The sequence below is a fragment of the Solea senegalensis genome, linkage group LG8 (assembly GCF_019176455.1).
Source record: "Solea senegalensis isolate Sse05_10M linkage group LG8, IFAPA_SoseM_1, whole genome shotgun sequence".
NCBI classification, from domain to species: domain Eukaryota; kingdom Metazoa; phylum Chordata; class Actinopteri; order Pleuronectiformes; family Soleidae; genus Solea; species Solea senegalensis.
The window spans coordinates 13,657,657-13,672,669 of record NC_058028.1 but is presented as its reverse complement, the minus strand read 5'-3'; the positions used below and the strand labels follow the sequence as shown (position 1 = coordinate 13,672,669).

The window sequence follows — 15,013 nt, the reverse complement described above, 5'->3', positions numbered from 1 at the left end:
AATGATGTGACTCACACACAATTCCACCTTCTACATTGAAATATATATAATCTATAATTGATAAGAGCATTTAACAAACGTTTCCCATTCTCCTTATTTACGTCAAGTTGCGACTTTTTATTCTTCTTCTGTCAAAATACACTTTTAATTTAGCGCCCCCTACTGCTTATATCAATGTACTTACAATTCATATTTGCTTGCTTGCATGGATGCACACATAATTACGCAATTTATTTAGACGGTTTTTAAAAATGTGTTCTTCATTTTAATAAAAGCCACTGGACGATCGCTCAAATATACACAATTATTTTTATTTGATTACATCACGTCAACAAACGCTGTCCCGTCCACTTCCACAAACGTGGCAACGGCTGTAAAAAAAAAACCCTCTGTGTATATAATTGCCGTCAGGGGGGAAACTGAAAATAAAACACGGCCGAGTTGATCGACCACAATCACTGAGACGACTTCAATTTAAGTGCTTCAAAAACCATTAGCAGATAAAGCTGCTAATGTTCCCACTCGCGTCCAAGTAAACTTAAATTCGACTGTAAACAGGGGGAGAAAACACAAGAAAAGGCGCTGTTGTGTGTCTGTGCTGCCTGTCTGAACGGCTGGTGACACCACAGCGCCACCGTATAATGAGTCGCACTTATTTTTCTCCCTAAATTATCCAACCTTACAGCGGCTAAGCGTCGGGCTAACTACGGCTACTCGCTCCGGTAAAAGTTGAAGAACACGCAATAAAGATAGCGAACCGAAAGCTCTTCCCCAAAGCCCCGCCGTTTTGTTTTTATTTCGGCGCATCCCCGCGGCGTCGCCACGGCTTGCCCAGTTGCAGTGTCCGATCGATGTTGAATTGAACAAAGAGGATCAATTTCTGATCAGCGAGAGAGCCACTTTCATCAATGTGAGGAAGAGGTCTTGCATTCTACCCCGAAACACACGCGAGACGGCCGCCGAAAACACACAAAACACAGCCACCGAGAGAGGCGAGACAGCCGAGGCTGGTGGAGGATAGACGGTGTAAATAGAGGCTGAACTGACCTGTAGTTGTTGTAAGTCAAAGCGCTTCCAATATTGAAACATCGATCCTGCATTGGCCGCCATCTTGAGACATATTGAGACAGGAATGAGATGCTGATAGAGAGCGCGGGGGTTGGAGTTCAGTGGAGAGGACCGGGCGGTCGGAACACCCGGGCCGGATTTCTACCACCGCTCACCCCGACAACAGCCAGTGTACGGAACGGAGTCGATGCACAAGAGTGTTACCTTAATAACGCCATTATAATTGCTTAAATAGCATTTTACCAACGCACAGATATTACAGGTAAATAACACAGCTGGTATTGAAATACCCATAGTTTTACTATGCTGAAATACAGTTGTGATGAACATACGTTTCATATTGTAGTAACATCTGTCGTATGTGTGTAGAAATAATTCCAAAGGAGGTTACTTTGAAGCCATTTGTTTAAAAGAGAAGAAGAAAGAAAAACACATTCAAGACTAAAAAAGAACGTAATGTAACATCTAATCATTTATTACATTCATAATCATAGTTATTTCAAATTAAACATGACTGGCAAGAGTTTATTTACTATGTAAATGCTTTATTTTTTTGTCTTGAGATCAAACTTTGTAATAAGGTTCAAATAAGTGCAGGCTGCAGCAAATTATGAATGTTTTGGTTTGTTTTGAATGAGAGTGGTTAAGTTAGTCAATCATGGATGGTTGTGAGGAACAATTGAAAGGTGTAATGTAAACAAAAAAAGTACAGACAAAACCACCGTCTGTCCAAACCATCCACAAATATTTAAATCAACCAAAAGTAGTAATAATAAGTGGTAATGACCACAATCTTTTGGATTTAATGATAAATGTAATTTTTATTAAGAGAATGATCGTAGTGTACAGACATTATGCACAAAGCAAGCTTGGACAGAAATGAAGAGGACATATATTTGACACAAGGCATTTTCTAGTTCAGGATTCATAATTATTTAATTAGGAAAATAAACCCCAAGTTCCTGTTTTCTCCAATACAGATAATAATCAGATTAGTTAATTTAATTATATGTTCTTGTGTGTTTTTAATCCAGTCATTGCTGGAGCTGGGCAGCCCAGTGGTTACAGTGTCAGTGTGTATACATATCTGTTTCTGATGTGACCTTGAGCAACGCACTGAACCCTGGCTGCACCTGAGGCGTCGTTCCTGCTGGCCTTGTCCTCTGACCTTGTCCTCTGACCCTCACAGTGTGTGTGGAAGTGCCCCTGACGGATATATTAGAGTTTCTAATTACACTGGATGTAAAAAAAGTGTCCGAAATTTCTCCACCAACAACTGTATCAACTTGTGCACCTTAAAATGATTTCCGCCTTGGCTTCAGCCCCCAACTGCTCTGCGCACCCAACAGAGGTGAGCTACTCAGGCTTATCAGGTGAACACATCTGTTGTACACATTGTTTTCATTTTTAGCACTTTGCGGCTTCCCAAATTTAACTTGTCAAGTGTGTTGTGAGGCTGGTCTTTATGGAAAATCCACGCCTGCAGTCACCCTTGGCACTTTTTCCTTCTCGTTAATGCTCGGACCCTACAGTCTTTGTATCAGCCCAATGTGTGCCAAAAATATAACCGTTTTATTTTATTTTTTCCTCCAATCATTTTCATTTCTTTACAGCCATTACACTTGAATTGCATTCTCAAGAAATAACACAACAATTTGCCATAGATAATAACGCCTCTTTCACTGCTTTCGGTTGCATACAAAGGTGGTCATTTTTGTGCTTTGAATTAGCTCAACTTTCAGGTCGTTACTCGATTTGATTAGAAACGTGTTTGCATTTCCCTTTTCTGTGGTGTGAATAGTGCTCAGTGGCAGCGGCGCTAAGTAGTTTTGCCTTGTTATAGCCTTCATTATAGGAATTATGCAGTGAATTTAAGTCTTTATTTTTTTCCCCTCACACCCAGTCAGTTGCTTCTAATAAAATGTACTGTGTGTGAAATACACTTTCAATCATTCAAAAGGGGAGAGCTAATTTAATTCATCATGAATTAAGACACAGCAGCATGATTCATGTTTGTTTTGGCACGCGCCATTTTTACCACGTTGTAACCGTCTTTGGAAAGACTGTGAGCAAACGATCTGCACCGAGATAATGTCTGTAATAAATACTGTACATTTTAATAAGATAATAAATACTGATTAAAAACAAAATCTTTGTATAATCCTCTCATGTCTTCCCCGGGGTCACACTGTGGTGCAGTGGCTTACATTGTTGCATCGCAGCGAGAAGTTAAACTGGTTTGGATCTTAGTTTGACCAAGGGCCTTTCTGTGTGGAATTTGCATGTTCTCCCCATGTGTGCATGGGTTCTCTCTGCTTCCTCCCACAGTCCAGAAACATGCAGACTGGGGATTAGGTTGACTGGACACTTTAAATTGACCGTAAGTGTGAAAGTGAGAGCGAATGTTGGCCCTGCAATAGTCTGGCGACTTGTCCAAGTGTGTACCCCGCCTTTTAGCCTCCGTCAGCTGGAATTAGCCCCAGTTCCCCCCACCGTCCTTCTGTGGAGGATAAAACAGTAGACAATGAATGGATGAATGACGTCTTCCCCCTTTCCACCACGTTAATCAGTCTGTTTCCTTGGCTTGGCCTGCTTGACTTGTGACGCTACCTGTCATTAAGTCAAACCAGAAATACAGGTTTGAGATGAGCCACACAGGCTTAGTAGCTCTGCCGGTTGCCCATTATACTTTTTTGTATGGCTATCTATTACTTACAATCACAAAGAAAACACATAATAATAAAGTAATAATGTGGTTTTATGCCAGTGATAATACTCAGACTCAAGGCTGTTTTGTCGAAACTGACAGTTGAAAATAGTTCTACAACTTGAACAAAGGGTTCTGTATTTTTGCTGGATGTTGGAGTTTTGTTTGTCTCCAGCTGATTTCTTTATTCACCAAACGTTTGTGGCCCATAAATCATGAACAATCTGACCAATACAAAACATACTGAACCTCACCTAATCTAAATCACACATATCATTTCATTTGAATGGCATTGACCAGAGGTCTTTGAGGTTCAACTCTGCTTCAGCCAGCTAGTAAAATATTCACACTTGCACTCCTTCCCGTAAACATTACAAAGTATTTAATTTCGTAATGTCAAGTGCTCTTCCTAAACCTTGTATTTCAACATTCAGCGTTTCCATAAGGATTTGACTGGTGCCTCAGCAGGCGTTGGATGTCTGGGAAGCAGCAGGAGGTGCACAGTGCAAGTCGGTAAAAAAATAAGAGTCTGAATTATCAATCTACCTACAAATTATCACGTCCCTGCTATTGAAGCTCATGCAAGTCTGGCTTGATCAACTTGTGTGGGGTCCCCCCCCCACACACACACACACTTGTCTTTTTACTGCACCATATGGTAAAATTAAAGAGGAGACAAAGTACATACATTTTCCATGACAAGGACCATAAAAGGAGCATGTCAGGGCTCAAAGATTTAGCCTCATCACTTCATGTATACACTATATTTTGTTTAAAGTTTAAACACAGTGAAATGAACACCCAGTCATTGTGTCAGTGCCATCAAACAACGGGCTCTTAGCCACAATCTGTGCTTTAGCTTTCTTATTTTTTTTCTCTGTTTGTGTTCCTCCTTCTCACAGACTCTGCCTGTAAGGTGCTTTTAGTGGACCTTGGTGACCAGGTTAGAGATGGATGTGTGGCCCTTGGGAGCTGCAGGCAGAGAGCAACACTGATCATGTCAGACAGGCTAGGGGAAGCTGTATAAGATCATCATCACCCAGCAGTGGAGTGAATCGCCGCGGTGGCACTTTCACACAACCTCTGACCCCTGGGGTAACCTCTAAGGTCATGATCAAGGTCAGGGGTCAGAAAGGGCCTCTGATCAGCGAGACCGCAGGCCCCTCCCGCCTCCTCCTACTCTTTTTCTCTAAGTTTTTTTTATTTTTTCACTCCCTTTTCTCTTGCCCTCACCGTCTATCTGTTCCTCTATCGCTCACACTCTCCTTTACTGGCCAGGACCAATTGAGACATCTCATCCCGTGGGAGTGCAAAAAGGGAAGGCAAGAGAAAATCAATAGGGAAGATGAGTGAAGACCTAGGGGTCCCATCAAAAACTGAATGCTGCTCCCTGTGCTGGTATGATTCACACACACGCAGAAAAACACACCATCACCTTTGAGATGCAGGAACGCAAACTGCACAAAAACACATGTGGATCTAGTTTGTGTTATGTGAGTCATCATTATTAAGCTGCACTGTTATGTTGACCATGTAACATTATTTGTACATTATTTTACGAAGCATTCATCTCAATCTGCTGAATGAGCCGTTTTGTGGACGCTTCTCTGTGTTTGAAGTCGTACTCCAACCTGGTTTGCAGTGAGCCGGGTGGATTTGATCAGCTTAATCACCAATGTGTGAACTCATTTGACCGAGGATTGAATGTTACAGACATGTGTTATATTTAAACGTTATGCACTTAAGTGTGAAGCACAAATGGACAGTAAAAATGGGGAAAAAGCAACCTCTCCTTGGATATTCAAGGTCTGCAACAGTTGATGACAAAGCTTGATGACCCAAGTTATTTTCTTACAAGAGAGAAGAAGAAGGATGAAGGGAGCGTAAATGCCAAGCTTTGTGTATCTCACTGGCTGTAATTCTAGCTGAACAAAATGTCACCACATAAACAATCAATCCAGCTTTAATTACAGCAAACTTTCAGCAGGTTTCTGTGTGCTTTTAGTGCAGCGTGTGATTAAAATAATCAAAACTCAAAAGCGGAAAAGAAGATAAACACGGCTAATTCCCGTGTGTCGTCTGTTGACCTCATCCACCTCTGCTGTTTATGTCAATCCGCAGCATGTATCCATAACTCATGAGTTGCTGTGTTTTTTCCTCAGGACTTCGACTGATCGGCTCAAAATAGCGCTGCTCAGATGAAAAGAGAGGATAAATAATGCAGAAAGAATAAAAATAATAAAAAAAAAACCTCTTATGGGGATAACTAGTCACACACACATGCACGCACACTAACATACACACACAAGGAGATGCTTCTTTTCTTGTCTTTTTTTCTCGACGGTGAAGAAAAGTGAATGGATGAAACAGGAAGGAGGAGGACCCAGTGGAGAGGACACACATGCTTCTTTGCTCCATCTCCTCCCACTGCTCGTCTGCCATTTTTCTCCCCCCTTTCTTTGCTCACATTCAGACTTCGTGACATACTCTGTGTCTGTGGGGGGAAATAATGTTGTCCCAGTCACAGTGTGTTTTTCCAGCCCACCAGGGCTCACACACACACACACACACACAGGATCTCCAACACTGTCGCCTCATCATTTTTTCATGACTTTCCATAAGAATTCATCCACACACGAACAACAAACTGGACAGCTGATCCCTGTACAGAGATAGTCACCGTCTGAGGGCTAGATCACCCCCCCCTTCTTTTCCTTCCTGTATTTGTTGAGGTTAGATCATCAAATTAAAACTGAATCATTTATTAACATTAACATTAGTGGTTAGAGGGAATTGCAGCGCCGGGTCATATTCAATACATGAAACAGAAAAACATTTTCTAAGCCTCCCAGCTGCATGCCTAATTTCCAGATGAAATGTTTATTCATGAGACAAATTAAACATGTATGTCTGGAGATGATTCATAACATCCCCTTCACTCAACAGGAAGCTTTGTGCATGTGCATGGAGACACCTAGTGGTGAAGAACCCGCATAGCACTCTGGATGCATGGAGGATTGAGAGGCCCTGTTCATGTCACCGCCTTGTCAAAAAGTTGAAAAGGTCAACCAGTGAAAGTTGAGGAACTGTTTGCTACTTGCACTCACTGGCCAATTTATTAGGTACATGTATCGAGCTGCGTGTGAACATGAATATCTATTCAGCCAATCACAAAGCGGCACCTCATGTAGGTATGTGGACACGGTCTGCTGAGGTTCAAACTGAGCATCAGAAAGCGAATTTCAGTGACTTTGAACGTGGCATAGTTGTTCATAGGTGCCAGACAGGCTGGGGCAGAAACGGCTGATCTACTGGGATTATCTTGCGTAACCATCTCCAGGATGGTCTGAAAAAGAGAAATTATCCAGTGAGCGGAAGTTTCCTGGGTGTAAATACCTTGTTGGGGTCAATCACTGAACACGCACGTCAAACCTTGAAGCACCAATGTCACTCTTGCTACTTTATTAGGTGTTAATTGTCCAATTTAAATTGAACTCAGACTCGTTTACTTCCAATTCTCCAAACCCCAAAGGCCCGTGAGTTCACCTCAGGCCTTCTGAGTTTTCTTTTGAACAAAACAAGAACGACAGTTTAGGAGCTAAGTAAAAACGGTGTCCTGTTTGAAATATTTTGTTTATTCAATCATTACGACTCCTCCCTTTACTAAGGTGTTTACTCAACCAAATAGTGCCTGGGTTTGGGAGGCAGCAGCAGGGCTCAACAAACGCCCTATTCACTGCAGACAGGATGTTGGTCCAACACTGCCACGTCAAAACGGATGAGCACACAGCAGCAGAGCCAAAGTGTTTGACTCCGTTTCTGACCGAGAAGACAACAAGAAGTTACCCACATGTGCAGGACAGACTGGAGGCAACAATGCAGCTAGAGAAACGTGTTGGGGCAGTGGATTCTTCGTGTAGGGTGTCTTCTTTGTCATTTTACCTGTTAATGTATCTGGTTACAACTTTCCAGGCCGGTCATGTAGGAGTGTCAGCAGGCTGCAATAACCTCTAGGACTGATGAATGGACACCAGCCCTGTGCCTCCTTCTGGACAAAAGGAAACTGCAGGGTAAAGGGCGTCTGTGTAAGCTGTGTGACTCATGGGAGAGAGCAGAAGTTGCAGTGGGAAACACGCGGTGCTGCACACCTTTAAACCGACTATTCCTGTGTGTGTGGCCACTGTGTTGTTTCTGTTGTTGCTGGGAGTTTGCCTTCTGTACTTGCCGGAGCCGCTCACCTCACAGCCGCTGGTTGAGCACAGCAGCACGGTGACGCTCCTGGTTTGGAACCATCCCTTCACCAGAAGCCAACAACTTCCTAATTGCTATGAGCGCTTTCAGATCAGCGGGTGCGCGCTCACTGACGACAGGCGCGCGTACCTGTGGGCTGACGCTGTCATCATCCACCACCGGGAGGTCGCTGTCGGCGCCGTAGAACTACCACAGGAACCGCGGCCACGTGCGCAAAAGTGGATATGGATGAACTACGAGTCTCCCTCTCATACGCCCCGACTGTGGCTTTTGGATAGTTTGTTCAACCTCACAATGAGCTACAGGACAGACTCGGATATTTTCCTGCCCTACGGTTACCTGATACCCCGCACCAGCGGAACCAAGATCGCCCACAGCCGCTCCACGCACCTGCTCCACAGACCGAAGCGCATCCTCCGGCCCCGCCTCGTGGCCTGGGTCGTCAGCAACATCTCCCAGTCGCACGCGCGCGTGGCCTTCTATTACCGGCTCCGCCGCTACATCAGCGTGGATGTGTTTGGGCGCGCGGGTCTGCCGGTACCGGAAGACAGCGGCGGCGAGAGCGTGGTCAAGCTGCTCGGTCGTTACCAGTTCTACCTGGCGCTGGAGAACTCGCAGCACACAGACTACATCACGGAGAAGCTGTGGAACGCGGTGCAGGCCGGTGCCGTCCCGGTGGTGCTGGGTCCGACCCGGAACAACTATGAGCGCTTCCTGCCCCCGGAGGCATTCATCCACGTGGACGACTTCCCAACAGTGCGTGGCCTCGCGCGGTACCTGCTGATGCTTAGGAGCAACCCAGTTCTCCTCAAGCGGCACCTGGACTGGAGGGGGCAGTATGTCTTGCACCGGCCCGTCATGTGGGCTGAGCAGTACTGTGCGGCCTGCAGGGCCACGAAGAGGACCAGAGGCAGGACCCACGAGGTCAGAGAACTGACAAACTGGTTTTTCTCGTGACCACAGCTGCAGAACCTGAGATTGTACAGGTTGTTATTATAATGTATAAGCACTCTCTTAGTGAGGAAAACATTGTTGTTTTCCACAATTGCACAACAATCCATAGCCATATAAAGGGCCTTTAAACATGGATCATCACCTGCAGGAAGAAGAACAGCTGATTCTATAGCTTCATCTTTATAATAAATACAATTTTATAACCCTATGTATTGCAACTGAGAATGACTTGTGTTATAAAGACTTTCCACACCCAAAAGTCTCACCTAATTCTATCTCAGTTATCATTTGGATCATGTTTCTCATGAAATGAATATACGAAAGGGGAAATAAAATTTTCCATGTGACCCAATTTTTTCCCCTTTTTTCATAATTCCTAATCAACGATACCTTAAGAGCACAAAGTCTTTATTTTCATTCTGAGACACTTACAGGCTTTAGTTTCTCAAAGGATACAGTTCAGTTTTCACCTTTTAAAACTTTTCCAGCACTTTCAAAATTCAAATTTAGCATCACACAACGTACAGTGCAAACTTCCTGAAAAATCATTTATAAAAGAAACTAGATAAGTGTATCTCTCTGACCTTCTCCACCTCCTCCGTCCACCTCACTGTGCCCTCCGCCTGCCTCAGCACCACGGGGAGCAGAGCTTTCAGCCACTCTGCTCCTCATCTCTGGAATTCACTCCCTCCATACATCAACAACTCTTGACTCTCTTCCCCTCTTCAAATCCAGACTCTAAACCCACCTATAATTTCACTCCATTATCTGTTTACTGTGTCGTCCTGTTGTCTGTTTTCTTATTGTAGTTTGTCTTTGAAAAGTGTCAGAAATATAATGTATTATTATTATTATTATTATTACAACAACAACAACAACAACAGTTTACCTCTGGTACAACATGTCAGAGAGCAAGACGGCCACAATAATCAAAAATAACAAATCCTCCAGTTTTTAATTAAGCATGACAGTATATTCACACTGCTATGCTAATTTCTTATCTTTTCCTCTATACTGTATATTATCATAGCATAGCCTGTAGCAATAAGGCGGAAAAACCTGATGACGTGAGAAGAAAGGAGGTGACCGTGTGTGTGTGTGTGTGTGTGTGTGCCTCAGGAGTCATAGGAGTTGATAGACAACAGGAGCCGTGATGTGGATCATTTAAATTTACACCTCCGCTAGTGCCCAGACACAGAATTAACACTTAACACTGTCAAATGAAACATGTCCTGCAGGGACAGTGGCAGCAAATAATATTACGCCCCATAATGAGCTGATGCTGCGACAGCTGCTGGATCCACTGACGTCTGTCAGGGGTAATGCGCTCAGACAGCCTCCACAGCCACACTCCACAAATCTATAACAACATCACATTCATTCACGAGGGGTGAACGTGAACATGTCGGAGTAAAATCATACCATCCTGACTGTATCTGAGCAGCTGATCATCTGACCTCAGAGCGACAATGTGTGTTAATGTTCCAAGGTGTTTGTGTTGTGCTGACATCACGTCATTGTAATTTAACCAATGTCTTCAATCACTCATCCTCTGCCGCTTTATCCTACTCATGAGGGTTGCTGGTGCCAGTCCCAGCTGACATAGGGCGAGAGGCTGGGTGCACCCTGGACAGGTCACCAGTCTATCACAGGGACACAAACAAACAACTACACACTCTCACACTCACACATATGGTCAAGTCAGAGTATCCAATTTGCCTAATCACCAAATCTGCATGTTTTTGGACTGTGGGAGGAAACTGGAGAAAACCAATGCAGTCAAATGATAAATAAAATGGAAAAACATGAGCACTTTGATCCGTCGCAGAATCTTTCTACTGGATATATTGCAGTAATGAGATTAGGATGTGTGTTTTTATAATAAAGCACACCATGTCTCATTCATCCATAGGATTCATTTTCCCCACACAAAGCATGCAGCTTCTCACATCATTCTTATCTGTTTATCGTCGTGTTTGATACACATTTGTCGCACGTGAATTTGGCTTCAAATGTGAACAAGTTTGTCATGTCAGTTACAGACAAACAAACCAGGAACCGAGAGCTCAGTGGTCCTCACTATACTCAGCATTAGTCAGCAAAAGGGACAGAGAAATAAACACTTATAAGCTTATAAACCTTTTTTTCATAGAAACACAAGTCCTAATGAACACTGTCCAACACGACATGCTCATCACATACTGTAGAAATAAACATTAGCGGAATTAAAACTAAGACATTTTCGTGCAATAACATATAAAAGAGAATCTGAGGGATTCTTTTGCTGCTCTGGGTTAAGTATTTAGCAGCTGATACAAGGTTATTGTGTGTTTGATGTCTATCGTCAGTGTCAGTGTCAGACATTGTGCACAACCTTATTCCATAACATGTTTGGAGAAACTCACCGAACATGTTGTAAAAAAGGTTTAAGTGATTTTCTAATTCACATCCTATTTCCTCTCTTATACCTTCCATAGCAGCAAGGCTATGACTATAAATTTGAACAGAATTCCAAACATTTATATTTATTGTGTTGTTTAAGTGAATTTGGTCCGTTACTCATGCTGTGTTTTAGTTAAGGCTTTAGGTTTTTAAGTTTAATCTTAAGTTAATGGGGAATTCCAGCTTTTTCCAGTCAGGCCTGATGTTTACAAGTGTTAGTAAGTGAATGAATGGCACTTATGGAAGTTTTGGGATCAGTCCAGTAGATCATCATTCATTTAGGCAACACAAGCACATTTATAAACACAGGGCCCCTGTTTGAAAAAAGCTGGAATTTCCCTTTACGCTCCATTTATTGTTATTATAAGAAAGTTATAATAGTTATAATACTATAATAACCGTTTTGAAGGAAAAGCTGCATAAAAACAGACTTCTGAAAGGTTTCACCTGTATCTCAGTCATCATTGTGCCTTATGTCTGCTGCAGGAACAGTTGTTTTTGTCAGGAAGTGATCCAGAGGAAACTTCTCGCTCTCATCACCTTCAAGGTTTGTGACGCAGAAGGAGCGAGGAGTGAGTGTGTGGTTTTCTTCAGTCTGCACGGGCACTGCAGAGATTACTCTGTGGCTTGTGATGCCTCTCATGACAATTCATCACTCTGATAATAATGAATTAGTGTCATGTACTGCCAAAACATAAATCATTAACCAAAAGTTCCCCGGGATGTAGATAATGCATATTTTTGGTCAGTGAAATACAGGTCACGATGAATTTGAAGTCATAGACGTGGAAGCGCTCATTTTTCTTCCCCGTATCTCTTCTGTGGGATGAAATATCACCTTGAGTCACAGGCCGACAAGTTTACAGAAGCTGAGGTGAGTTGTTGCCTGGCAACAAGGTGAAATATTGGATGTATTAATATGAGACAGAGATTCAAAGGTACCGATGGTGGTGATACCATTGAACAAGCTGAAGGTGAGCTTTGATGAATCCCCAGAATCTTGGGCAATTTCATTTGATTTAAACCCCTTAACGATGAGCTACGGCTTATTACAAAGATCATTCTCAGCTCTTTTTCAGGCCCCCTCTTCAGCAACAGCACCATTCATAACCTACATGGCCCCTGGCTAGAGACACAGTAATCTCATTTGCACAGCAACAGATGTTTCTCTTAAAAACATCCGTTGACTGGGGAGCGAAAAAGTCTGCCTCTCATTCTCTCAAGGGATCAAAGAGACCAGTCTAATCACTATGAAATCTGTCGCGTTCGCACTGGTTTGAGGAGACATATTGACTTACAGTAGGTCTCGCTGTGTTGTGAAACGTAAACACAGTCCTCCTGCCGCAGTCTACACATATTTTACAAGGAATCTTTCATGTTTCGGTACATCAAAAAGGCTGCGGAGGGGAGGTTGCATATGAAACAACAAAACCCCTACACAAATAAACAGCACAGGGTTCCCATGGCAGCGTTGTGCAGTAATCTGACGGCTGGTTTCCCATGGCTGTGTCTCCTTGCCCCAAAGACCTCCACTCTGTCTCACTGATGGTTCCTGTGATTGCAATCATCCATCTTACTGTCAAAGGCAAAAAAAGGGCAAGAAAGGGGAAATCAGACACACCATCTCTCTCTCTCTCTCTCTCTCCCTTGTGTCCAGCAAACAAGCCACCCCACTGTGAGCAGAGCAAACACTCGGACAACAGTCTCTCTCTGTGTGTGTGTGTGTGTGTGTGTGTGTGTGCCCATGCTTGTATGATCTACAGAGAGTGAACATGTGTGGGTGTGCATCTCTGGCTGTCTGTGCGTGTCCATTATGCTGCATGATCAGTCACTGGAGTGTACGCAAGGGAGCCACGGACATGTCTGATCTTGCAGCTGATCAAAAACTCCAGAGATTTGTTCCCTTGTGGTTGTGCAGAAGTGGGCCTCATATCAACACGTCTCTGTTCAGCAGACAGGAAAACAAGGGGAGAGAGACAGACAGGGGGAGGAGGGGAGGGAGGAAACAGACAGAAACAGGCAGGCATAGCATAGATGAAAGGATGCATAAAGAGGCCAGAGTGGGATATATGACAATGATACATAACTGCACTTATCGCAATGTTCTGATCAGATGATTGAATGGCAAAAAAAGCAGTTCTGTTTTTGTCTGTAGATATAATAGCAGGCACACGATCCCTCTCTGTGCAGGCCTGACAGCTCTCCTTGTCAGAGAAGCTATGAATGTTAAAAAAAAGAAAGAAACGCGCATTAATCCTTTACCTTTACAAGTGAGACAAACGTTTCCTATGTAACTGCAATAAAAAAAGGGTGTGAGATCACGCACAGAGAGGACTCACTGAACAAGCTACGGGGGATGATGATGATGATGATGAGGAGGAGGAGGAAGAGGTGCAGAGAAACTTCAGTCTCCTCCTGCTGTGAAGGTGTGCTCGCACAGGAGGTGTGAATGTAATTACACGCAATTAAGTCGCGTCTCGAAAATGAATCCCTTTTGTTTCTGTGACTTTAGTGTTACTGTGACAATCGACACGGATAAATATACAGTACAATGTTTTACAAACGGCCTGCTACACATAACACATGCACAAGACAAATTACATTTACAAATTAAATAAATACAATGAAATGTGTTCAATTTGAATAACTTGCTTGTTTGTCTTGACATGAGTAAAGTGAGTGGCTGTGTCAGACTATGACTATTATATTCACTTGTTTTAATTTGCGTATACTATTGTCATTTTGTTTTATGATTATGATGATCGCTTGGTATAAAGGGGCAGAGTAAATGAGATTATTCTTCTTTCTGCTCCTTTTCACCTTTTCACTCAAGACTTTTTCTTTCTGTATTTGTGAATGAAATGAAATAAATAAACTTACCTAAACCAAACAACAAAACAGCATACATCAGAAGACCCTACCATGATATAGACCAACTGACACACTAAATCGCTCTATATGGTGATTTTTCTATACTATTTATCATTCCATATCAAAACACTTTTATTTTCAAACTAATTTTTACAATAATCATATTGAAATATTATATTATTTTGAGCTTTTTTTTTTTTCAATCGACAGACCCTCTATTGACCAGACTAGCTGTTCATTGCCCCCCCCTCTCAGTATGAGACTCCTGCTCTAAATTGTCCGTGGGAATGTGAGAATGTGTCTCTGTGTGTCCCTGTGATGGACTGACACATGTCCAGGGTGTACCCCGCCTTTCACCCTAGGTCAGCTGGGATTGGCACCAGCGACCCCCTGCGACCATCACTTGGAGGATAATATGGATGGAACGGAAACTGTGGAAATGCAAAGCACAAAAGCTGGCTGATCATATACACATCATATACATCAGAGGCTGATATGTTCATATAATATGTTGCTCATGAGCACAAAATGAATTACCCTTTGTTTTTCCGCCAACAAACTAAGCTATCACACTCCTTCTTGGCTGTAACTTCAAAGGCAAGTGAAAACAAACTTCCCATTTAACTCTTGACAAAAATGTGGATAATAAATAGTGAATAGTTCCTTTAACATATGGACCCTGTGATGCAGAAAACAAATATTGGATCAGCCGTAGGCACA

The 15,013-nt window shown here is 42.9% G+C and overlaps 2 protein-coding genes across 5 annotated transcripts in view; one reads left to right on the top strand and one right to left on the bottom strand.

Moving 5' to 3' along the window:
• cux1b (cut-like homeobox 1b) overlaps positions 1-1,149 on the bottom strand; it is a 62,549-nt gene extending 61,400 nt beyond the window's left edge. For 3 of the 4 annotated variants that reach the window (XM_044031375.1, XM_044031376.1, XM_044031377.1), the window contains exon 1: positions 1,048-1,149. In XM_044031375.1, the coding sequence (XP_043887310.1) occupies positions 1,048-1,110 (63 nt within the window). In that variant the 5' untranslated portion in view covers positions 1,111-1,149. The remainder of the gene's footprint in view (positions 1-1,047) is intronic. The other variant, XM_044031378.1, reaches the window with a different exon arrangement.
• A 6,543-nt stretch (positions 1,150-7,692) lies between these two features.
• On the top strand, positions 7,693-9,521 carry LOC122773119 (alpha-(1,3)-fucosyltransferase 4-like). The gene has a single exon (XM_044031518.1). It carries the CDS (start codon positions 7,877-7,879, stop codon positions 8,981-8,983), a length of 1,107 nt encoding a protein of 368 aa, XP_043887453.1. The 5' UTR covers positions 7,693-7,876; the 3' UTR covers positions 8,984-9,521.
• Positions 9,522-15,013: the final 5,492 nt, after the last annotated feature.